This window comes from Sebastes umbrosus, chromosome 7, assembly GCF_015220745.1.
Source record: "Sebastes umbrosus isolate fSebUmb1 chromosome 7, fSebUmb1.pri, whole genome shotgun sequence".
NCBI lineage: Eukaryota > Metazoa > Chordata > Actinopteri > Perciformes > Sebastidae > Sebastes > Sebastes umbrosus.
In genome coordinates, this window is record NC_051275.1 from 34,725,633 (window position 1) to 34,751,594 (window position 25,962).

Genomic DNA, 25,962 nt, shown 5'->3' on the forward strand with positions numbered 1-25,962 from the left:
ATATCATCAATTTATGCAGAAATAAAATGATAAAAAGGTTAAATTTAAAACGTTTTCCAGCTTGTCTCTTTTAAATCTACACATTCTTGTATCAGATGATATTTTATTTTAAAAGTCAAGCCGTCAAGATATAATATATAAAAATAAATAAATGTGAAGTATTGGCAACAAAATGTGCATTAAATATGAAAAATATAAAGAAATTATGCAATTATTATTAACAATGCAAAAACTTGTAGCTGGAAGTGAAGAGGTAATTTTAAATAATTTATATACTGGCACATATTATATATAGTATTTTTAATATTTTTTATTAAAACCTAACCACGGACAAGGTCTGCTAATAAGCTAGAAATTCTATTATATATATTACATCAGTTGCACTTTAATTCAGTGTAACGATGCCTTCATATATTGTCCCTGTCAAATAAATAAAATAAATAAATAGTTTAATAAATAAATAGATTAATAAATAAATAAATAAATGAATGAATAGATAAATAAATAGAAAGATAAATAGATAAATAGATAGATAAATAGATAGATAAATAGATAAATAAATAAATAAATAGATAGATAAATAGATAAATAAATAGATATATAAATATATAAATAAATAAATAGATGGATAAATAAATAAATAAATAGATAGATAAATAGATAAATAAATAAATAGATAGATAAATACATAAATAAATAGATAAATAGATAAATAAATAAATAGATAGATAAATACATAAATAAATACATAAATAAATAGATAAATGGATAAATGGATAAATAGATGAATAGATAAATAAATAATTGATGATATTTTAATTCTAACCCTCCGTGTCTGACCCTCCTCTCTTCAGGCTCTCTCCTCCGGGGTGTTCGAGCTGAAGATCGACTCCTTCACCAGCTCCAGAGGCGTCTGTCGCTACCAGAGCCGCGACTGCCAAATATTTTTCCGCGTGTGCCTCAAACACTCTCAGAACGTCATCAACCCGGAGCCGCCGTGCACGTACGGGACCGCGCTCACGGAGATCTTCGGCGCCGACTCCAACTCCATCTCCGGGAGCGCGCCCATCAGGGTGCCCTTCCACTTCAAGTGGCCGGTAGGTGACGAACGTCACTCTTCAACAAAAATCACACTCCAGTAATCTGCAGCTCTCACATTATAACCTCTCTTATTACTTTAAACATGCACTCTCTACCTTTAAACATGCACTCTCTACCTTTAAACATGCACTACCTGCCTTTAAACATGCACTACCTGCCTTTAAACATGCACAATCTGCCTTTAAACATGCACTATCTACCTTTTAAACATGCACTACCTGCCTTTAAACATGCACTACCTGCCTTTAAACATGCACAATCTGCCTTTAAACATGCACAATCTGCCTTTAAACATGCACTACCTGCCTTTAAACATGCACAATCTGCCTTTAAACATGCACTACCTGCCTTTAAACCTCCACAATCTACCTTTAAACATGCACAATCTGCCTTTAAACATGCACTACCTGCCTTTAAGCATGCACTACCTGCATTTAAGCATGCACTCTCTGCCTTTAATGCACTACCTGCCTTTTAGCATGCACTACCTGCCTTTAAGCATGCACTACCTGCCTTTTAGCATGCACTACCTGCCTTTTAGCATGCACTACCTGCCTTTAAGCATGCACTACCTGCCTTTTAGCATGCACTACCTGCCTTTAAGCATGCACTACCTGCCTTTTAGCATGCACTACCTGCCTTTAAGCATGCACAATCTGCCTTTAAGCATGCACTACCTGCATTTAAGCATGCACTCTCTGCCTTTAAACATGCACTACCTGCCTTTTAGCATGCACTACCTGCCTTTAAGCATGCACTCTCTGCCTTTAAGCATGCACTCTCTGCCTTTAAGCATGCACTACCTGCCTTTAAGCATGCACTCTCTGCCTTTAAGCATGCACTACCTGCCTTTAAGCATGCACTCTCTGCCTTTAAGCATGCACTACCTGCCTTTTAGCATGCACTACCTGCCTTTAAGCATGCACTACCTGCCTTTAAGCATGCACTCTCTGCCTTTAAGCATGCACTCTCTGCCTTTAAGCATGCACTACCTGCCTTTAAGCATGCACTACCTGCCTTTAAGCATGCACTACCTGCCTTTAAGCATGCACTCTCTGCCTTTAAGCATGCACTACCTGCCTTTTAGCATGCACTACCTGCCTTTAAGCATGCACTACCTGCCTTTAAGCATGCACTCTCTGCCTTTAAGCATGCACTACCTGCCTTTAAGCATGCACTCTCTGCCTTTAAGCATGCACTACCTGCCTTTTAGCATGCACTACCTGCCTTTTAGCATGCACTACCTGCCTTTAAGCATGCACTCTCTGCCTTTAACCATGCCCTACCTGCCTTTAAGCATGCACTATCTGCCTTTTAACATGCACTTTTAACATGCACTATCTGCAACCATCTTGGACCACTGGTGCACTTTACACTTACTTTACACTATACATCCTATATACCACTTTATAGACTGCACATATGCACATTCACCCATCAGCAGTGGCGGCTGGTGGAAATGTTTCAAGGTATTTCCCAGTAAAATAAGAGTAAAGAACTGGCAGCAGGGTTGCCTTTATGTTACTGCAAAATTAACATTATTATACTGTCGCTGAAATGTACAGCTTTATACTGTTAATGAAAAATGCTGTTTTTCTTTTATTAATTTTACAGTATGTTACAGTTAATTTACTGTTCAAAGATACATTATATAGATGTTTTTCGCCTTTCTTTTACATGATCTTACGGATTTGTTTTAATGCACTATTTATTTTTTACATACATTTTAATAAACATTATTTTTTGCCTAGATGAATAGACTTAGCAGGTTACAGACACAGGAATAGTCACACTAAATACAATTAAAGGCACTTAAAAAGGCTATAATAGACTTGTTGTGTGTCTCTAGCTGGCTACAAGCACAGAATGAAACCAGAACAACATGTGAGTGAAGAACAATAAAGATAATTCACTGATTTTACAATCATGTACAATGTACAAGCCTCACATGAGCAGATCAGGTCCCAGAATTAAAATACTGCATGAAACTGTTACTGATGATCCTTTAGACAGTTGATCAGCAGTAAAGTGATGTTTTTTAAGAATGCATTATAGTTCAGTTAAAGTAATTTAACAGGTTTTCTTTTGTATTAACAAAGGAACACTGTTTTTAGCAATAACAGGTTAATACTGTTGAAATCCTGCTGTACATTAACAGAGATTGTTTACAGTGTACATTATCTATCTTTGGTGCCACATCCAATCAATCTCAGAAAACATCCCGGTATGATTTAATGCAAAAAACAAAGTGAAGGTATCAAAAACACATTACTACTTTACAGTTGAAGAGTAAATAATGCTTTTAAAAAACACAACAGTATAAAATATACTCAGTGGTGGAATGTAACTAAGTACTTAAATACAATTTTGAGGTACTTTCTACTTCTACTCTAAATATTAGACTTTCTACTCCACTACATTCATCTAATAACTTTAGTTACTTTACAGATTCAGATTATTTATACAAAATATAATCACATTACAAAAATTACACATATTACTGGGTTCATTCCATATTTAAAACAAATATTGACAATTTATATAATTTGTATTATTATTATTATTAGTAGTAGTAATGTTGTTTGTGTGTGACTCAGGGACGCCCTCTATTGGCCTGCCGCCACTGAACATTAGTGTTTATAACCTCTCTTATTTCACTTTCTACACGCATGAATAAATAAATAAAGGACAAACAAACATGGACTGTCCTGCAGGACTAGATGTGTGCATGTGTGATCATTGATTCCATGATAGACCTGGTCTTTAATGGATCCTCTCTGACTCATTTTCAGGGGACGTTCTCTCTGATTATTGAAGCCTGGAACGCCGAGTCTTCAGGACTGGAGTCTACAGGTAAACTGCTGCTGCTGCTGCTGCTGCTGCTGCTGCTTCACCGCCAGGCGGCGACAGCGGCGCTGTTTCCCTCTGAAAACTCAGACTAGAGACGCGTTGTGAAAGTAAATCCTGTTTAGATTTGATGTTCTGACACAGAAGATGTTAAATGCCAGATTTGAACACCCTAGAAGTCTCCTGTTTGCTGCTGTGAAGTTAATATAAAACGTACTTGGAGTAGCCGATTCCATGGATGGCGTTCTCATCCCAACTCGTCACATACCGCCGCTCTGTCACGCCCCTTGGCGTCAGCAAAACCACAACAGTTAGGTTTAGAAAGAACTACATGGTTGGGCTTAAAACTACTCCGTTTGTACCGTGACGATGACACTGAATGGTGTGAAGACGAGACACAAACAGCGGCCTCCTGGATGAAAACGTTGTGTTTGTTGGACCCATTCGCCCGCTGTGTCTCTTTTCGCTTTTAAAACTATGTCACCACACACCTGCTGCACTTTCTCTGAGTGTTTGCTGTTGCCGTGACGACTAGGTTTACACTATAGTTAAAGGAACGTCTAGTGGTTTTATACCGGCGGTAAAGGGTACCGAACGCTGAGGGGAATGAGAACAGGTTGGAGATAAAAGTACGATCACGTCACTGGAAAGTCATTAAACTAAACTCCCCACAGGAAGATGATAGAAAGAGATATTTCTTTTGGAATAATTCCTCAGTTAACATTCCTTCCATCTTCATCTCTCCCCCCTCCAGAGAACCAGAACAATCTCATCAGCCGGCTGGCGACCCGCCACAGGCTGACGGTCGGCGAGGAGTGGTCCCGGGACGCGCACGTCGGCAACCAGAGCGAGCTGCGCTACTCCTACCACGTGGTGTGCGAAGAGCACTACCACGGCGAGGCCTGCTCCGCCTTCTGCCGGCCCCGCAACGACACCTTCGGCCACTCCACCTGCGACGACGACGGCAACCGACGCTGCCTGGACGGCTGGAGGGGAGAGTACTGCTCTGACCGTGAGTGTTGACGCCGACCGGAACCAAACTATAACGTCTGAAATCACTGCTACTTTAACTCTAAAACAGCAGAATGCTCCTTTAAGGCCTCTTCATGTTGCTTTAATATTACATTAGGGGTTTAATTTGTGTCTTCGCCACCAAATAATGAACTTAAAGTCAGTTGTGTTTGGTCGCTGATGAGGTAGAGACGTGTAGGCTACAGAGGAGGAAGTGGGTGTGATCTCCTCTCCTATATATTCTTATGGCTTTTTGGCTGAACCGCCGGAAAAAGAGGCGTGCATACTCCGTATACCTGCGTACTGCCTCCACTACACCTGACTGTACGACGCTGAAAAGTATTTTATCTCTCTAATATAATATTCCTGTAGGGACATCCAGTTTGTCTGCAGAGCTCAGCGACGGTTTTGTTGAGACTTAAACATGTTTTAATGTGTTTTTATTTATAATCTATAATGTCTCTTGTATTAGGAAGCTGTAGGATGTTTGTACAGATTAAAGTTTTGAGGAGGGTTTCATGAAAAGTTGCTTTAATAAAGCACCCAAATACGCTGTAAAATGTTCTTTTTTTAACAGTAGTGAGACTCCTCTCCTCTCCCTCCCTTTTTATTCTAACGTTTCTTCAGATTGGGAGGGAGGAGGAGGAGGTGGAGGAGGAGGAGGAGATGGTGGGTTGTGGGGAGCGTGGGTAAAGAATAGGACCCATGGCGCTTCATTTTTTTTTGTCCAGCGGCTTTGAAATTGTTAAGTCAAGCAGTTGTCAACGCCATCGCCAAAAAAAAGATCTTAGAGCTTCTGTTGTTTCCACAGTGTGTGTGTGTTGGCTCCTTTTGTTTTTAGCTCAACAGTCGGGCCCCCGGTCGGCCCCCGTTCGGCCCCCGGTCGGCCCCCAGTCCACCCGCCCGTTTTAACAGGGGGACACGCGCTGCAGCTTAATGTGCGCTGCCTTGCGTGAAAAGAGACGGCATGTGTTGCTTTTGTTGTGTGAGCCAGCTGCTTCGTCCACTACTTAACAAGCACTTGTAGTGTGTGTGTGTGTGTGTGTGTGTGTGTGTGTGTGTGTGTGTGAGTGAGAGGCCCTGAGAGGGGAGGCAGAGGAGGGTGGGGGGGTTGTTTTGTGATTGAGAGAAGAACATGCACTCATAGTAACATTCTCTCCCTCTTTCTCCCTTTCCCTCTCTTTTCTTTTTGACTCCCCCTCCCCTTCTCCCCCTTCTCCTCCTCCTCCTCCTCCCATCAGCCATCTGTGCGGCGGGCTGCAGCGAGGTGCACGGCTACTGCGAGTCTCCCGGGGAGTGCGTGTGCCGGCAGGGCTGGCAGGGCGAGCGCTGCGATGAGTGCGCCCGACACCCCGGCTGCCTCCACGGGACCTGCCAGCAGCCCTGGCAGTGCAACTGCAAGGAGGGATGGGGAGGCCTGTACTGCGACCAAGGTCGGTCGCTGCTGGTCTAGTCATCGAAATCACAAACACACACACGCTTCTGTTGGCCAGTTTTAAGACACAAAAGAAGCATTTTAGAAGTATAAAACACAAACTCATTATGACTAAACGTTGTCTAATGTGGCTGTTAAAGCACACAGATGTCGACTACCTAACCCGCCTTTAGACCATCACATCAGACTCCACATGTTGTGTGGTCTGTTCTCATAATTGGGCTTTGGCTGTGGTTGCAGATGACGTAAATTAATATTCATTAAAATGCTAATTAGAGGGTTGATGACTGACTGAAAGTGGCTGTGAAAGCAAAGCTACTCTGCAGCTAAACAAAAAGCACCATTTAACAAATCATACCATCAGATTTTATAACGTCTCACTAGTTCAGTTTCTGTTTATTTCTATAAATTCAACTCGCGGAGACATAAAAACCTGCCGCAGACGGATTCTCCATCACAGTCATGTCTTCATAGATATTTGTCATTATAGTGATGATAATGATGATGAGTTTGTGGACTGAGAAGTAAAATCTATGTGGCTGTATGTGACATTATTAATCCAAATAAAGGACTCCAAATTCACGTTACCACTGTCACCTATTTATTAATCTTTTATCTTACGCATAGTTGCATTAACAAAACGTTATTTATCAGCCGATTCAGTTCTCAGAAGTCAGAGCGTCCCTGCAGCACATAAACTATTATGACTCCATGAGAACGTTTAAAATGTCTGCAAGTTGTTTTTACAAACAGCGGTGAAATGAAATGAAACTAAAAGCTGCTTGGAAGGAATACAACAATGAAATATAATAATATATTGATAATAATTGTATTAAATGGCCAAAAACAGGGCAGATAAGTCATTTTCCAACACGACGTTGACATTACGATAGTTTCTGTTTAATCTGTGAACTAGTTCATAACTTGTAATGGAGTTGTTTTACTCATCTGCAGTGGTGCACTAAAGGTTTATTATTATATTACAGCAATTATATTTGACAGATAAGTGAAGGACAGAAACTGCAAGATAAAAAGAGCAAAAGTAAACTGCAGTAGTGAGGGAAGCGTGAGATAAAAACATCTTAAACAAGCTATAGTGGCACCTATAGTGCAGCTTAAGATTGTTTGCAGAATAAAAAGTGTATGGTTTAAACATATAAAATGTATATTTATAGATTCTATAATTGTATTGTGTCAGCAGGTTTCACTTTAATATAAAGTGGTTTATCGTCTGCATACGAGTGAATAAGAAACAAACGTTTCCTAAAACCAACACGATCTGATCTATTTCACATTATATTTGTTCACCGTGCACAAAACAGGTTGTTAAGGTGTAAAACTAGAATATTTTAACCTCAAAAGCTAAATAAAAATGGCAATTAATCCCTAGCCATATTGTTGTATAGATATTTAATGATTGTCATGTTCTGCAGAATCATATCCACAAGGTTATTTTAAAAGTTAGTTTGAGTTGGTGTGAAACTGCAGATGTTTTGATGATGTTTAATGCAGTAGAGAGGGGACGTCTGGGGCTGGAAATCTGGGAACCAAGACCAGAAAATCTACCTGGAAACACACCAACATTTGTCAGTCTAAGCTGGAAGACAGTAGAACGTTAGATATTCAGATATTAGGCAGACAGAGATTTGGGAAAACATTTGTTTATAGATAAAAAGCTTTAGTAGAAGGAAGCTCATGGGGATGTGAATCTGCAGCACAAACATCACATCACCTGTCTGCAGCTTTTATTTGGCAGTTTCACACAAATTGACCTTCTTATTTGACTCTCTATCAGGCAAAGTAGGTTTGGACATTTAGCGTTCCCATCCCTCAAAACAAATCTGAGATGTTTTACAAAACTTGCACCAAACTCCCTCCTTTGCTTGCAAATATCTCGTCTTCATTTCTTGAGAATAACGTATACAATATTATAGTTTTCTCATCAGTTAGTAAAAGTATTCCTACAAAAGGTTTGGTCTACGTGCCAGCTTTGTTCATCGTTCTGTAGAGGATAAGATATCAACATTTTGCATAAACATTTTTGCAGTAACCTTCCAGTGACATGAAGATGATCTACTGTTTGACCTCCTGCTTTATTGCCAAACAAAAACCATCATTCAGAAAGAATTTAAAAAGGGAGTGAAGTCTCCCAAAAGTATGTAGACCAAATTGGAAGCCCTGTTCATGTTTATTTAATAATGTCTTAAGTTTAGTTTTGACAAGAAAAGGAATTCAAATCTTACTGAAACCATGAAAAGTCCGACGTTTGTGGCTCATGTTTACATAAAAAAAGATCTTGTTTCCTGACCTAACCTTTCTGTTACTCTCCTCCTGTCTCTAAACTCCAGACCTGAACTACTGCACCAACCACAAGCCGTGCAAGAACGAGGCTTCGTGCACCAACACCGGCCAGGGCAGCTACACCTGCACCTGCCGGCCTGGCTTCAGCGGCAAGAACTGCGAGAACGAGACCAACGAGTGCGAAAGCAACCTCTGCAAGAACGGCGGCAGCTGCAAAGTAAGTCAGCGCACCGGATCTGACATCTTCACTCAGATCAAGAAGGTTTTGTTGAATCAGCCTGCAAAGCCTCTAAATCTACATTCATTTAGTCACTGAGCAAATAGCTTTGTTTTCCCAGAATCCTTCAAAAACCCTGCAGCGTGATTAATATCTAACTTGTTCTGTTTTCTCCTCCCATCTTTGCTCCAGGATCTGGAGAACGATTACTCGTGCGAGTGCCCTCAGGGCTTCTACGGGAAGAACTGCGAGATCAGCGCCATGAAGTGCGCGGACGGGCCGTGTTTTAACGGAGGAACCTGCGAAGAGAACGTCAGCGGCGGGTACAGCTGCCGCTGCCCGCTCGGGTACACGGGCTCCAATTGCGAGAAGAGGGTCGACCGATGCAGCAGCAACCCCTGCGCTAACGGTATGACCCCCACCTGTAATCCAACTTCATTTACTTTTGCACCCTGAAATTATTTTACAACCACAGTAGTCAGATTTCTACTCAATTTCACAGCGGAATCAGTTCGATATCGTATTTTTCTGTCTGGTTAATTTGCTGCTGCCTTGATTCAACATCAGATTAACCCCCCAGCCAGGATGACTGGCTTCAGAGTTTATTACAAAATGAAAGTGATAAGATAAGTTAACACTCAAAGTATATTTATTAGCTCATAAACTCAGGTGTGCTGGTACGAGTCGCGATGAAAACGCAAAGTTCGCAGTGCCGCAGATTTGATTTTTTTTAGCACTTTTGCAAGAACATAACACGAAAGTGTCATCACGAACCAACCAGACGCACCAAATCCCCAAAATCTATTACTAGTCGTGTCCGGTGTAGAAATGTCATCCTTTAGTCTGAAACAGTGTTGACCCGATACTGGAATTTCTATCTTCGATACGATACCTTGAAAAATATTGATATTCGATACCTCGGGGAAAAAGATTACACAACATTGAGGGCAACAAATTGGTATTCGTGTCGATACTGTGTAAATCTGTGACATCATTTCCTGCATCTTATATGTTTGTCAGTGAGTCCAGGATGTACCGATCTGATCCTGTGCTCGCTGGACTTATCAGATGCTGCGTGGTTATAAAAAGAATAAAAACCCGGAGTGTATTATCTGAAGGAATTCAAAAACATCTTTTTTTGGGACAGTTCTGTCAGTACTTGTCAGCTTGGTTACATTTTTTACAGAAGCCACAAAACAACAACCAAGATAGTTGTTGATAGTCGGAGACTTTCTGGAAGTTCAGACTTGCAGGCGGCCGGCGTTCAACCACTTCCTGTAATCAGTTTCAGCCTCCATCTCTCCAGCAAAGCAGCTCCAGATATATCGATGCATCTTAAGAATCTTGGCTTTTTGCCTCTTGGCTGCGTCTCAGATGTCTGTTCACAGGATGCTCAAGTCCATGGGCACAAGGATTAGATATTTGAATTGTGTGTTTTTGTTTCTGTAGCTATAAACAGCAGGTAGAATCACAGAGTACAGCAACGAGGTATGAAGGTGAATTATTGTGTTTTTAGAAGCTGCACGCTACTTTAATCAGACACGGTACGCCGGTATTTATAGTATTTGTATAGTTATAAGAGTTTATGTATACACCACACAAGCTGTTTAAACTTATATGATAGATTAAGAGGTCATTATCATTATGTCATCAGCAGCAAACTTGCCAAGCGGGTCAAGTGTCCTGCTGCTACTGCTGGTAGGACGATCTAATCATTAATCTGCTTCAAGTATAACTGAGAGCCTTATTGTGCAGGTGGTTTCATTTCTACTCAGTCGAAGCAAAAGAACAGATATGCAGCACAGTTTTCACACACTTTTCTCTCTGGCAGTTAATCTGTTTGTAAATCTAAACTAACTGGATCCACCTGCTGCAGGTTCAGGGGCAGTTCGTCGAGCATACCAGCGTGTACGCCATCATACTTGGCTGCAACCCTTCACCGTGAAGCCTTTATTAGCTCTATCAGCTGTGTGACGACCTCGGTTGAGCGCTTGTATATCATGAAAGGGTTCATTATCAGTCAGTTAATCATTTATTAATTTACCGCAGTTCATCCGATGTCAATCTATATCAAACTATTTACAAAACGAGGTGGTATAATGATTAAATGATGCCACAACAAAAGGTTATAGTCAAAGGGAACAAGCAGAAGATTGTAAATCTTCACTTCATTACGGTAAAACGTGTTTGTTCTTATTGTTTCTAAACTAATAGAGGGTGCAGCTGTCTTTCTTAAGAGTCTAAAATAAGTTCTTACTTAGTGCACCCCAGAATATTTGTCTCGATTGGCTCAAACGCCGAGATAATTGTACAAATTTGGGTTTTCAAGTTTGCAATAAGCGCCTTATTTGATCCTAAATGAGCTTCATCAGATTCAGTGAGCTGGTGTTGTTAGGGGAGGAAGCACAGATGTACAGTTGTGTGTCATCTGCATAAAGAAATATACATTTATCCCATATTTTGTGGCCCCGAGAGTTGAGCCCTGTGGAACGCCGCTGTTAATACTGCAGTGTGATCTGTCTGAAAGATGAATTCAAGACTGTTTCAGTGCAAAAGTCTTCATGCAAACTCCAGGTCTAAAAGACAGAAAACATTGTCTGCATTAGTAATACTGAAACTGAAACAAAACGCCAAACAGTTCATTGAACTGTTCAACTGTTCTGATACATCAACATACCAACATCTTACAGTTACAATGAAAGCACAACTATTTTAAGAGGTCACTAAAATGGGTCTGTTAAAATAGTTGTATTTTAACTTTTATGAACTTGTTTACAAATCATCAAAATTGAATTGAATTCCTGAAGTAGTTTCTCTTAAGATTCAGCCCTGATTTTATTCATTTTTTAAGTTAAAGGTCTTATTGGTAACATTTTTACGTAGACTAATACTTCGATTATTATGTTTTAGAAAGGCGCCGAATAAAAGTATGGCTTTTCCTAAACAAAATAAAAATCTAATAATAATAATACAATATAATAATAATAATAATAATACTATTTTGACGGTTCCAAAATTAATGGTTTGTTTACATCCGTGGACGATATCTGACATTCAGTTCCCGCTTTTAACCAAGCTTGTGAGCCAATAGTATAAAGACGTCGGTATCTCTGTCATTAGTGATCAAGTTGCCAGTTAGTGTGGAAAAAAATGCATAAATTGACGATAAGCTCCCGGCTTCACTCCAGTACCAAGAGATAAAAGGATGCTGCTGCTGCCATGCCTGGTCGCTCTTACACTGGTGTCTCCATCAGGCTGCGGGATATGTGAATGTGAACTGACGTTAGCACATATTAGCTGTCTGAGCGTGACTTATGCTTGCCGTATCCACAAGTGTCTGCTCGGCCAAAGTGACGTCTCACAATCAGACACGACCCTTGGAATGGAGGTTTTGTGCTGCAGGTTTTCGCCTGTCTGTGCACATTCAAATTTACGAGGATTCCACTCGACCATAAACAAACTGGCAACCACTTGTTGTGAAGTTACTTTCTGTGTGAGTGTGTTATTGCAGGTTGCTGTCAGAGCTAATAAGCTCTCCTGTTGTACTGAGTTGGAGCAGCACAGCGTTTAATAGCAGCAATGATCTGTATGATAATAATAAAAGGATAGTGATAAACGTGGTTTAAAGGCCACTGGTAATAACAAGCACTGATACGTTGGAGCTGATCCATGTTAAATAACGAGTCAATGGCCTTTGTGTCGAAAAAGCAAAAGAAAACACTGTGCTCCACTGATGCGTTATCTCCAGAACCAATAACTCATGTGCATAAACGCCACAAAGTGAAACCTGTTGTTGCCCAAACAGGCTTTTTAGTATTTTTTTATTGCAGAAAGTAAAGGTTGAAACTCTTTTAATACAGTTTAAAGCTCTTCTCTGCAGATCCTCAGTAGTAACTTTGCAATACGTTTGTGTGAAGCTCTTCTGCGAGCATTATTCCAACATGTACAAAAACTGAAAATAGAATAATTTAAAACAACAATGCATTCATTCATAGAAAGGTTTTGGAGCTTGCATGGATATAATTCAGTTTTTTAGTGCAGGAGGAACTTCTGTTGGTGCATTATTCAATGTTTCTGTGTTGCCAGATTGGAAACGAGGCGATAAAAGTTTATTAAAGGGACATTACCCCAAGTTATTTGAGGTTACCGTTAGCATATGAGCACAGATTTTAATGCTTAAAATTGTAACTTGATTCAATTCAGTTCAGTTTGGATTAGATTGCTCTCCACCAGTAAACATGTGCAGAGATGGAGTGTTTGGGTTTAAAGCTTCACATCAGATATCTGTTAGTGTGCCAGAGGGCAGATAAACGCCTTGATTGTCACGCAGGAGCCTCTCAACACGTCTTATCTCCTTCTGTCTGACAACCCAAACATGTTCGTCCTCATTGTTGCCGTCGTAAACAAGCCTGGAGACTCTCAGACCTCCCCATCTATCTGTCTGTCCGTCCGTCTCTCTCTCTACCTGGTTGCACTCGTCTCGGGCAGGAATCCAGTGCTGGCAGCGGTTCTCAGCCTGATACAGTCAGTCAGCGCCGTCAGGACTGATCCACGGCTCATTTCTCTCTTGAAATGCCCGGTCCTCTTGTGTGCCAAAAAGACCTTTCTTAGCCCCGCTCGCTGTGGCACGCAAAACGTATGCGTGAACTTGTTTACTACAAATAACTTTGTCACTGCTGGGCATTTTACAAAGCGTACCATCGGTTTTTAGATTGATTTCTCTTCTTCCAGGCGGCCTTTACTTTCACTTTGTGTGTTTAATCACCTTGCAGAAACTTGCTGCAGAGCGATAATCCATCATAGTTTATCGCTGCAAGACAAAACCAAATTCAGGAGCCTTTTCAATGTTGTTGTAGGTTTAGTTTTCTGACTGCTCCTAGTAGTCTAGGATGTCTGATTTTCTTACCAGTGCATGAATGCACGGTGCAGATTGAATTTCAGATCAATCAGAAAGCTTCAAGTCTCTGCAAGTTGATTTCCCCCCCGTGTTGTGAAATGCTGCCTGGAAGGAAGAGAAAACGGTTTGGAAAATGTCCAACTGTAAACCGTAAAAGAGCGAAAGTAAATCAGTAAAACACTGTTAATAGAGTTCATCAGAAAGGACAGAGATTATGAGGAGATCTTTGTAATCGAATGGAGGTTTGGTGAAGAAAGATTCTCAGACTTCAGTCACCTGTTCTCATCATCCAGTCGGCTTTATGAGAGCAGACGGATAATCAGGATCAGACGGCTCCACTGACGGAGCACAAAGTTCAACTTTATCACTGAATATTACAGTTTAACGTACAGTTCTGGTCTCTGAGGGTCCCAGTCTTCCCTCAGGTCCTCATTAGCGTGTCGAAACCGCTGCCTGCTTATCTTCAATCTGCCATCATTCCTGCCTCTCAGTGAGCCCGACACACACACACACACACACACACACACACACACACACAGAGAGAGCTGAGTGGTCGGTTGCAGCTCCGCTCTGTTTGCAGTGTTGCAACACATCCTGCTGCACGGAACAACCAAATATGGAGCTGATTCAACAGTTTGTTTTTACAGTGCTTACACTGTAAAAACAAACTGTTTGACTTCACGGGTCCCGTTTAAACATCTCCAGATTAGTAGAGTCGCTGCAAGAGGACGAGCGTCCTCCTCTCCCCTTCGTCCTTCCTTTTCCTGTCTCAGTAAATGTCAAACAGACAGTGTTGTTTTGCAAAGTGCTCATTAATAATCAAAACAAAATAATCAGAACAAAGACTGAAGATCAGTCAGTAAATCTAAAGCCTTAATTCACAAATCTCCTCAGTGTTTTACAGTAAACCGCACGCAGACCGTGGAAAACATCTCCTCAGGACGTCTCTAATCACACACACATTTCTGTCCTGATGAGCGTCATCTGTTGAGAGGAAATGTTGTAATAAACATGTTCTTTTTTCTCTCTTTCTCTCTCTCTCTTTCTCTCTCTCTCTCTCTCTCTCTCTCTCTCATCTCTCTCTCTCTCTCTCTTTCTCTCTCTCTCTCTCTCTCTCTCTCTCTCTCATCTCTCTCTCTCTCTCTCTTTCTCTCTCTCTCTCTCTCTCTCTCTCTCTCTCTCTCATCTCTCTCTCTCTCTCATCTCTCTCTCTCTCTCCGCCCTCGGTTCTGTCCAGATGGAGTCTCTTCTCGTAAACTCTTCTTGTTCATTTTGGAAAAGTAAACAAAAACATTTTGAAGATCGTGAATCATTTCACACTTTAGCAAACAAAAAACACCAAAAACCCAAAGAAACGTAACTCAGGTTTTGTTAGTTTTTTTTTAATGCAACGTTGCTGAGCTTAACTTTCCTTCGTTAGTATTTGAAAAAAAATGTGTTCAGCTCTTTACTTTGGTATTTTTGATGCAGTTGATTACAACATACAGGACTTTTTAATAGACGTGTACAATGTTTTATGTTGTAAGATGACTCTCTGGTAGAGTATTGAGTCCTCTGGCGTCCCACAGGGCTCCATTCTAGGTCCTCTGTTTATTTGCTTTTCAGTTTACATGCTGCTACTGTATTACCAGTAAAAGATTCTCCCTGTAACATGTCTGCATCACTCAATAATGTTACAGAGTGCTGCAAGGATGGCGTATTTTTGTAGGCCAACCAGGAAGTTAGCATCTCTCTGGTTCCCTCGACGAAAAGCCAATGGGATTGTTCCATTGGGTTTGGGATTATTGCAGAAAATAAACATTTATGATACTTTTTTTTTTTACACGTTTTGTTCAGCAAGATAATCTCCACAAATGAACACCACTTCTATGATTTTTGAAGTGTAAATGCAATCGCCAGAAGTAAAAAGCTAATGTTGCTAAGACTATAGCTACAACAAGGCTGTAAAGGAGGACGAGTCGGCGTGATGACGTTTAGTCGTCTCATTTAGCTGCTTTATAGTGACACGTAAAAGCTTCAAAATTCACAAGTGAGATATATTTATTGATGTGTTTTATATCGCAGAACAAAACGTTAAAATCTCTTCAGCTTCTATTAATCACAGACCTTATTTCAGGCGTCTGACTAACTGTCTTTTACGTTTCACTATCTTCCAGATGAGTCAACAGGAAGTGCTAAAATGCTCAAAACTCATATCCAGGTTTTAGGACTCATTCCTGTAGCACTATATTCCCATTGATGAGTGCTGAAATAAGGTGTCCACCCTCAGAATGTATTTCACCACAAGCTAACAGTCACATTTTTTTTACCTCGAGCCTCCTTGTTTCTTCCGAACCATCTCTCTTGCTCTTCTTGTGATAAACTTGCTGGTCTAGATCCGATTTAAAACAATATTTGCACCTTTTTTTGGTAAAATCTGCCTCCTTCCCTGCCCAGATTTCTGTTATTCTACTATAGTTGTTGATATCGTCTTGTTTCCATATTGTGTCTGCTATTTTCTTGTGAAGCTCTTGCTTGTATTGCAATTTTGCACAAACAGATAACTTACCTTGATTTGATTCTGCTGAACCAGACAGATTATAGATTACAGATTATAGATGACAGCGTGAAACATAAACCTTATATCTTTGTGTGATGTGATTAGATCTGTCCTTCTCATCCCGTCTCCGTCGTTTTCTTGCGTTCAGGTTGTGTTTCTAACTAACTCGTCCCCGTGTCTTCCTCCCTGCAGGCGCTCAGTGTCTGGACGTCGGGAAGCAGTTCATGTGCCGCTGCCTGCCCGGTTTCACCGGCTCCCGCTGCGAGACCAACGTCGACGACTGCGCCGGCAACCCCTGCCGCAACGCCGGCACTTGCGTGGACGCTGTCAACGACTTCACCTGCACGTGCACGCTCGGCTTCACCGGCAAGGACTGCTCCGTGCGCACCAGCCCCTGCAACCACTTCCCCTGTGAAAACGGCGGCACGTGTTACACCCACTTCTCCGGCCCCGTGTGCCAGTGCCCGACGGGCTTCATGGGCGCACGCTGCGAGTACCCCGTCAGGACGACTATAAAACCGCCCGGAAACAGCGACGCCCCTCCGGCACTGATTGCCGCCGTCGCCCTCGGCCTGGTGACGCTGACTCTGCTGGTCTTCGCCGCCATCCACATTCTGCGTCAGCTCCGCCGGGGCAGGCAGCTGTCGGCCCTCACCATGTCAGTGAAGAACGACCTGGAGACCGTGAACAACCGCAACGCAGTGATTGGCGGGGGCGGACCGTATAACGGGAGTTTACCAGGAGCGCCGCTGAGCAGCCTGAGAGAGAAGGAGGCCTTCCTCATCCCGGGAGGACAACTTAAAGTGTCCAATAAGGACGCGGCGCTGGTGGAGAACGGCGGCGACAACATGGCTATTTTTAAAAACAAAATGGCAGACTGTAACCTGGCGAGAGATGAGCAGCGCCTGGCCAGGAACAAGTTTGACCTGTAAGGACCTGATGTTGGTTTGATGGCTTTCTGTGTTCATGTTTTTAACTTCCCTGAAATCTTGAAGACAAGTCGCAGCCTGTTTGTCGTCTGTTATCTGATCAGTCCGGTGCTCACACACCTTCACCGAGTATTTCCTGTTTGTTGTTGCCGCGGTACCAACCCTCTCTCTCTCACTCTCTAACAGTAAGAAGTGTGACTCGTCCATCATCGTCCCTCCTCTCAGTTTTGCAAAGGACAGTCTGTATCACCCGGTGTACATCATCCCAGAGCAGATGGAGCAGTGTGTGTTTGCTACTGAGGTGAGGACACGTCGACCAACACAACCAACACAACCAGTACATTTATATATTTCTTGTTTGGTCCTAATCGCACCTCTGGTTCGTCACGTATGTAAGAAAGTATGACTGAGTGAAGGTCTCGGGGAAATGGGCACCGGAGATAATACTGGCTTTTAATACTTGCTTCGGCCTTCGCCTCCAGATTTTCTACAAACAAAACTGATTCAAAAAGTACAAAAAATATTCACCATAAAAATAAGATTATTTAAAAATATGCTGAATTAATTTTGTTTTGACAATGAGCACACATTTATACATTTTATTTTATATTAATTATTTATTATTATTTATATAATATATAATATATATGTATTTAAATATATAAAAATGTGGACAGTTAACACCTTGGCCAGAGACAGCAGATGAAAAATAGCCTTTTGGCTAATTCTGGCATTTTGTTTTATACTATGTGTATTTATTAATTTGCACAAATAAACTAAACCCAAAAAAAAAGTTAAATCTGAAAATAACAGAAATAGTTTTGTTATTGCGTACTGCAAACAGCTGCATTGTAATAAATCAGTGTGTTGTTTTGTTGGGTTGGTGACAAAATTATCAAGCCAAGATTACATTGATAATGATTAATTTATTCACTCACATTTAGTCATATATCTCAGACCGAGAGTGCAGAGATGTTTTTATCATTTTCATTTTAACAAAGATACTGAAACAGTCTTATGTTGCTGAGTTAACCTCCAGGTATTTACAGCCCTATCTCCTAAAAAATAACGTTCCCAGACAACTAAATTGTCAATTATGTTGGGAAGGAAACGTATTTTGTCGTGGATTACGTTTGTCTTTTTACGTATCACAAATACGTTTGTAAGTCTGTGGACGGCTGCAGCGAGTCAAGTAGTACAGGTGACGACCGTGAATGAAATTGATGTTGAATAAAAATTTTATTGATTAATAACGGGTATAACATGCGAGAAAGGGGAGGTGGATGGGTCCAACAAACACCGGACTTTCCTCCAAGAGGCTGCTGTTTTGTGTTGTGTCCCATGCGAAACGTAATCATTTGTTGCATTTTTGTTTTGTTTTCAGTCATTTTAATCCAAAGCATGATGTTTTTTTTACTAAATCTAACCCAGTAGTTTTATTGCCTTAACCTAACTAAGTAGTTTTGTTTCAATGTCGTAGTAATTTTAAGCCAATTTATGTTTTATACTGAACCTAACCCAGTAGTTTAACTAAGTAGTTAGTAGTTCAATTAACAACATTAATCACGTGTTTAAAACTGTTTAAAACTTTGTAACCGTAACCCCGGAGAAAATATCTTTCCCTCAAAACGTATTTTGGTTATGCAGTTTAGTTGTATGGGAACGTTATTTTTTCTGGGAGACAGGGTTGAATAATAACATGTAGGTCTAATTTCTCAACATTTCAAGAATCAACAACTCTGAATGAAAGTAACAGTTGAAATGATAAATCAGTTTTTAAGTGGAAATTATCTTTTTTATTCAAAAAGTGATCAGTTTGTTCAAAACAACATGGCATGACTTGTAGAAAAGTATGGAGAATGCCAAGAGTGTATGTTGTGAAACTTCACCTTTTTCGAAATCAGCTTGTTTCTATATATATATTTTTAGGGATCAAGTAATTCAACAGCTTCATCAAAACTCATAAGATGTTTGTGGAAAAGCTAACATGTTCAAATGTCTTTAGGAAGTAAGACTTTTCTTATTCCAGTCTGATTCCAAATGCATCCAAATAATGGCACGTTTTTTTTATCTGACCCAGAAAAAGTCATCCCATATGCTGATGACTTACTGCTGTTTCTCTGTCTCGTTCTCAGGTATAACCTCCAGTTTTCAGACCGCCAGCGGAGGAACTTTTACGCTGAAGGCCTGAAATGTTTTCACCCAGAGGATCTATTCTACACACGTTATTTTATTTAATATTTATTACTGCTGCTCAACGGGAGGGGGGGGGGAACAAAACAAAAAGAAAGGACTTTTTTATTCTTTTCTGCTTCGATATTGACAATGTTCGGATGACAATGATTCTGAAAAGAAAGAAAGAATGGAGGAGAGAAAAGTGGAAAGAGTGAATGTCCGGCGTCATTTGCACTATTTATCTTTTTTTTATACTTTAAATCTTAATATAATATTTCTGTGTGTATATCTGAATTTTCTTTGGATCGAACGATAGGACGTTAAGAAGTGGAACCGTCCGCCTATCGGAAAGACCGGTGCCTTAGCTATGCTCCCTAATCACCGTGGCAACCGTTTCCTGTACAATCTCACAACATGATGTGTCAATCAAAATCGATCAGAGGACCTGCTTACGGGGACGGGAGATTTTTATTTTAGGTCAAACAAACTGAACTTTTTTATACTGTCTGAAAGCCGAACTGGACAGTTTGTGACTCCGTCCATTTTATTTTATTTTCTTGTTTTTGAAAGTGAAGCATCACATTGTGGCCTGTTAGGAGAAGAACTACAATCACGTCCAAACTCTGAAGTGCCTCTTCTTATGGAAAACTGCAACAGGACTTAAATCCAGGACTTTCTATTTCATGTTCAAATCCTGTCTTTACGAGACCATTCAAATCCACTGGAGACCTTTCTACTGCTGATGTGTCTTTAAACCCAGTCACATCCACACTCCCTGATCTAATCTCAGTCTAAATTACCTTTCAGGTGAATCAGGGAGAGTTTGTACCTCTATCAACAACCAGCAGATAATCTACCTTTGACAAGATGTAAAGGAAAAGTCAAACACATCACAGGCTGGATGGAGGTCCAGCCGAGCTGGAATTATTTCACAAATCAAATCAGTTTTTTCCGTTCGTCTTCCTGTGATTCTACTTGCTTTTTTTTTCTCCCACTGTTGTAGGTTTTCAAAATTTATTTTTCTATGAATCAAAAAAACTAAACTTGCTGCCTTTTTCTCTCTCTTGCTGCCTTCATCGATCAAACAGGAAAACAATAAAGACGCCCGCTGTTGTTCTGCAACATTCCCGAGACTACAGACACAGCTGAGCGTGTTTTTTATACTTTTATATTTGGAAAATAAGAAACTTTTACAACAGCGATTATTCCATTTGATACCAAAAATATGTGTCGTTCCTGTGTAGTCGTGTCTTTGTTCTATCTTTGTTAATTTAAGAAAACAATGCAATGTGTACATATCCTCCAGAAGACAGTTTTCCTATTTAATTTTGCCTTTTTTTGTAAATAATTGTGTATTTATGAAAGAGAATTGTATATATGTCTATGTTAATGTGCCTAATGTCTCAGTCAGAATCAAGAAATATATTTTTTCATAAATAAATTAGAAAAATGATATTGTTGATGTGTTGTTTCACATTTCTTCTTCAGCTCTCGTAGCACCAATGGTCTCTTTGTTAACACACCGTATGTGACAGATAATAAACAATAAAATGTCCTGATATAAGAAAGTATTGAATATTTTCTATATCAGGATATGTTGGTTCATTTGCTTTTGGGGACGAGAACAAAATTTGGGCACTGCTCATGAAGGTCCAGGTTACGAGAAAACTGAATTAATTAACTGGGTGCGATGGAGAGCGGTAGTCCCAAATGGGGTTAATGAATTAAATTACATTAGCAAGAAGCTATCGTTTAGCTTCCTAGAGCTCAATCACTGCTGTCCGATATTTACTACAGCCTTTGTTTTGTGACCATCCCCGATTCCAAGCTGTTCTGCAGTCACCTGCCACAGTCTGTCTTTAAATTCTGCATCTCTGCATTCTTTTATTTCTTTATTGTAAAATGCTTTGTGCCAGGAAACGAAGTGAATGTTTATCAGACGCCATTTCGTTTGATGGCGTTTACACTGACGGTGACTCTGAGTGGTCAAACAACCCTCTTATGCCTTTTGACGGATGCGAAAAAACCCCGCAGAAATCAAACCCGTTCCAAAAACTTTAACGACGATTCTTATTTATTTTTTAAACGCGCAACAATTTCGGAAGAAAAATACGGACTTGATATGCAAAGGCCTAAACTCTCCGTAAAACAGAAAGTAACCGTCATTCCAAAGTATTCCTTTAAAAGCAGCTAATCTATAATCTGAGGGAGATTTTAAAGTGTCATGATTTAGCATTAAAACGCCATTTAGCACTGAATGATTTACCAAACATTAAACATTTCTCTCTAATATTCTCTGTAAATCACTCAATGTTCAAACACATACAGTTTGAGTTGGTAACAAATTATTAATGTTGGGAATTCTCTGCAACTAGCAATGTGGAGTAGGTCTGACTTTATATAGAATAAATAAATAAATAAATAAATAAATGCTTGTATTTGTATCTGTGATACATATTCTAAATGCAGGGTCTGCTTCCTCAGCTACTCCCTGAGCCTTTCACAGCATCCCATGGTCTTCTTCAGTCTTTATATGTGTCCTCAAATCAAGAATGAACCTTTCACAACTATTTATCAGGCTTCTCTGTTTCTACGTTGGTATGGAAATAAATAATAATAATAACTAAAACTAGAGGGGCCCTCAGAGAGCTCAGACATCAGCCAAGACCGTTTCCATAAGTGAAAAATAATGCATGTATCCACTCCAAAATGTAGTGGGTTCTTCCTTGGCCCATGCTACACCCTTCCACCAAATAGGTCGTTTTTCCATAATCCTACCGACAAACCAGCCAACCAAACCCAAACATAACCTCCTAACAACAATAAATGATCAATAACCTGGTCGGACAACAGACGTGTGTTTTAGATAAATGGTAATAAAGTGTGAACAAACACACGCTGGCAGTGATCCAGTATAACCAGTTTGTCTCTGTGATGGACGACGATCAGCACCTGCTGGTAAGCTCTTTGGTCATGGTTGTGTGTGTGTGTGTGTGTGTGTGTGTGTGTGTGTGTGTGTGTGTGTGTGTGTGTGTGTGTAACACAGAGATTACAACCCTGCAGTCCTCTGTGTGTGTGTGTGTTATAATATTCATGATAATCCACTCTGAGCCGTGCGGTTATCAGACGTTAACACACGACATGGAGGCTGATTACCATCGGTGGTCTGAGTGGATTATCACGTATCAGAGTGTTCATTCGTATCTTTATCATGTCAGAGGTCTGAATCAGAACAGCTGGAGGTTTGTTTGTTTTCTTTAAAACTGCACATGACATTTTGATATTGCAATATTTGGTTGGCATTGTTGTTTATTTTTCCTTTTTCATTTGTCCATAAATCTCATGTGCAGATTCAAATAAGAACTAGATACCGGACCTCAAGACCCAGTGGTGGTCTATGGGAAAAATGATTTTTGGGCCACAGGGGGATTTTTTGCTGAAATACCAAAATGTAATATATTGATTCGTGTACATGACGACACGGATTTCACATTCTTTTCCGTGATGGTCAGCACGAAATCTATTCATATGTTATCCACGTAATTGTGAAACAGGAAGTATAAAGAGCGGCGAACACTGCTTGGGGGGAGGCCAGGGTGGATGGGTGGGTTTAAAAAAAACAAAACAGACTTTCACCAGGAAATTATTGGTGCCCCGTGTGAGGCCAGAAATCAACTTTGATTTATTTGTCACATAACTTCCGTTTTTAAGTTACGACACTTCCGGTGTTATTTTAACCCAAACCACCATCTTTTCCTAAAGCTAACTAAGTAGTTTTATTTTGAAAAGACTGGAGCGGAAATTGACACGTGCGTCACGTGTTGGTGGACATTCGTAGGAAAACTCACGAAAAATACGTTGTTGAAAGTCGTGCTGAGCCTCACGGAAGAAAAGGCAAATTTGTCTCAGTTTCCTTTCCGCTCTACCTTTGTCTCTGTTTTCTTTCCCGCTCTACCTTTGTCTCTGTTTTCTTTCCCGCTCTACCTTTGTCTCTGTTTTCTTTCCCGCTTTACCTTTGTCTCAATTTTCTTTCCTGCTCTACCTTTGTCTCTGTTTTCTTTCCCGCTCTACCTTTGTCTCTGTTTTCTTTCCCGCTCTACATTTGTCTCTGTTTTCTTTCCCGCTCTACATTTGTCTCTGTTTTTTTCCCGCTTTATATTTGACCCAGTTTGCTTTCCCGCTCTACATTTGTCTCTGTTTTCTTTCCCGCTCTACATTTGTCTCTGTTTTTTTCCCGCTTTATATTTGACCCAGTTTGCTTTCCCGCTCTACCTTTGTCTCTGTTTTCTTTCACGCTCTACCTTTGTCTCAGTTTTCTTTCTCGCTCTACCTTTGTCTCTGTTTTCTTTCCCGCTTTACATTTGTCTCTGTTTTCTTTCCCGCTCTACCTTTGTTTGTTTTCTTTCCCGCTCTACCTTTGTCTCTGTTTTCTTTCCCGCTTTACCTTTGTCTCAATTTTCTTTCCTGCTCTACCTTTGTCTCAGTTTTCTTTCCCGTTCTATCTTTGTCTCAGTTTTCTTTCCCGCTCTACCTTTGTCTCTGTTTTCTTTCCCGCTCTACCTTTGTCTCTGTTTTCTTTCCCGCTCTACATTTGTCTCTGTTTTTTTCCCGCTTTATCTTTGACCCAGTTTGCTTTCACGCTCTACCTTTGTCTCAGTTTTCTTTCTCGCTCTACCTTTGTCTCTGTTTTCTTTCCCGCTTTACATTTGTCTCTGTTTTCTTTCCCGCTCTACCTTTGTCTCTGTTTTCTTTCCCGCTCTACCTTTGTCTCTGTTTTCTGTTCCACTCTACCTTTGTCTCTGTTTTCTTTCCCGCACTACCTTTGTCTGTTTTCAGAGCTTCAGCGTTGTGTTAACTGATTCAGAGTCTGCTGGTTAATGAGTAGCTGCTGCCTCGTGTCCCTGACAGCAGGAGAACGGAGAGACCTTCAGACTCTGGCTCACCTGCTGTTCACCTGAAACACACACTCACTCACACACCTGTCCTCAGGCTGACCTGTACATACAACTCCTCTGAGACTCACCTGGTGGAAACAGAAACCAACGGACTCCCAGCAAGCAGAGTAAAAAGGTCAAAGGTCACGCTCTGCTTATTGAAGTTCCTGAATGGGCAGAGCAAGGCACCAACGTAGACATCCGTTACATGTGTGTGTGGGACGACCACGTCACAACCACGTCTGGTTGGATTCTTCACCGCAGATGTCCGCCACATGTGTCACGTCTTCAGCTGTCTGCCCTTCTTATTCTTCTTCTTTTTATTCTTATTCTTATTATTATTACAGCTTTCGTTATGAGTGATATCGAGCTGTCAAAGTGAAAGTGATAATATATTCATATTTCTTTAACGCATTAATGCACATTTTTAGGTTGTAGCGGGCTCAGTTTGAAAGCTAGAGTGAAGATACTGGTATCATAAGAAACTAGAAAAAGAACAACATTTTTCTGACTTGTTTCTGACAATTTACAGATTTTTGGGGATTTGTTTTCAGACATTTCAGGTAATTTTTCTGACATTTTTCAGACTTTTTTCGGGCATTTTTTTTGTAATTTTTTCGTACTTTTTTGCGGACATTTTTCGGATATTTTTCTGACTTTTGGCAAAAAGTTCTGACTAACCAACCATGTCATACTAGCATGTCAGGAAGGAGGTTAAATAACGCTCCAAACTTACGCTATATTTTGGCGAAGAAAAACTGACATGGCCATTTTCAAAGGGTCCCTTGAACTCTGACCTCCAGATCAGTGAATGTAAATGGGTTCTATGGGTACCCACGAGTCTCCCCTTTATAGACATGCCCACTTTATGATAATCACATGCAGTTTGGGGCAAGTCATAGTCAAGTCAGCACACTGACACACTGACAGCTGTTGTTGCCTGTTGGGCTGCAGTTTGCCATGTTATGATTAGAGCATATTGTTTTATGCTAAATGCAGTACCTGTGAGGGTTTCTGGATCAATATCTGTCTTTGTTTTGTGTTGTTAATTGATTTACAATAATAAATATATACATACATTTGCATAAAGCAGAATATTTGTCCACTCCCATGTTGATAAGAGTTTATTAAATACTTGACTAATCTCCCTTTAAGATGCATTTTGAATCCTCTCATCTCGCTTTAAAGCAAGTTTGCGTTAACTTTGACAGCTCTAATAAAATACTATTGACACCAACTTTATTGTGAGAGCCTGAAACAGCCTGAAAGTGTGAGAGAGGAAAGAAGAAATCCAAGTAAAGAGAGAGAATAACAGACAGAGAGAGAGAGAGAGAGAGAGAGAGAGATGAAAGAAGAGAGAGAGAGTGAAGAACACACACCTGTCATCACTCCATCACCGTCCTCCGACCTCTGACCTCTCCTCCTCCCGCTCTCTCTCTTTCCCAGCTTGTTTTGGATACACACAGTGTGTGTGTGTGTGTGTGTGTGTGTGTGTGTGTGTGTGTGTGTGTGTGCGTGCGAGGAGGAAACAGGAACAGGAAGGATAAAGACGAGGACATGAATCAAGTCTTTCCTG

The 25,962-nt window shown here is 40.5% G+C and overlaps 1 protein-coding gene across 1 annotated transcript in view; it reads left to right on the forward strand.

Annotated features, from left to right (window-relative positions):
• dlc (deltaC) overlaps window positions 1-20,907 on the forward strand; it is a 22,832-nt gene extending 1,925 nt beyond the window's left edge. The window contains exons 2-10 of the mRNA XM_037776240.1: window positions 855-1,097; window positions 3,894-3,954; window positions 4,703-4,960; window positions 6,201-6,392; window positions 8,743-8,912; window positions 9,105-9,321; window positions 16,541-17,276; window positions 17,464-17,578; window positions 19,413-20,907. Coding sequence (XP_037632168.1) covers window positions 855-1,097; window positions 3,894-3,954; window positions 4,703-4,960; window positions 6,201-6,392; window positions 8,743-8,912; window positions 9,105-9,321; window positions 16,541-17,276; window positions 17,464-17,578; window positions 19,413-19,418 — 1,998 coding nt within the window. The 3' untranslated portion in view covers window positions 19,419-20,907. The remainder of the gene's footprint in view (window positions 1-854; window positions 1,098-3,893; window positions 3,955-4,702; window positions 4,961-6,200; window positions 6,393-8,742; window positions 8,913-9,104; window positions 9,322-16,540; window positions 17,277-17,463; window positions 17,579-19,412) is intronic.
• Window positions 20,908-25,962: the final 5,055 nt, after the last annotated feature.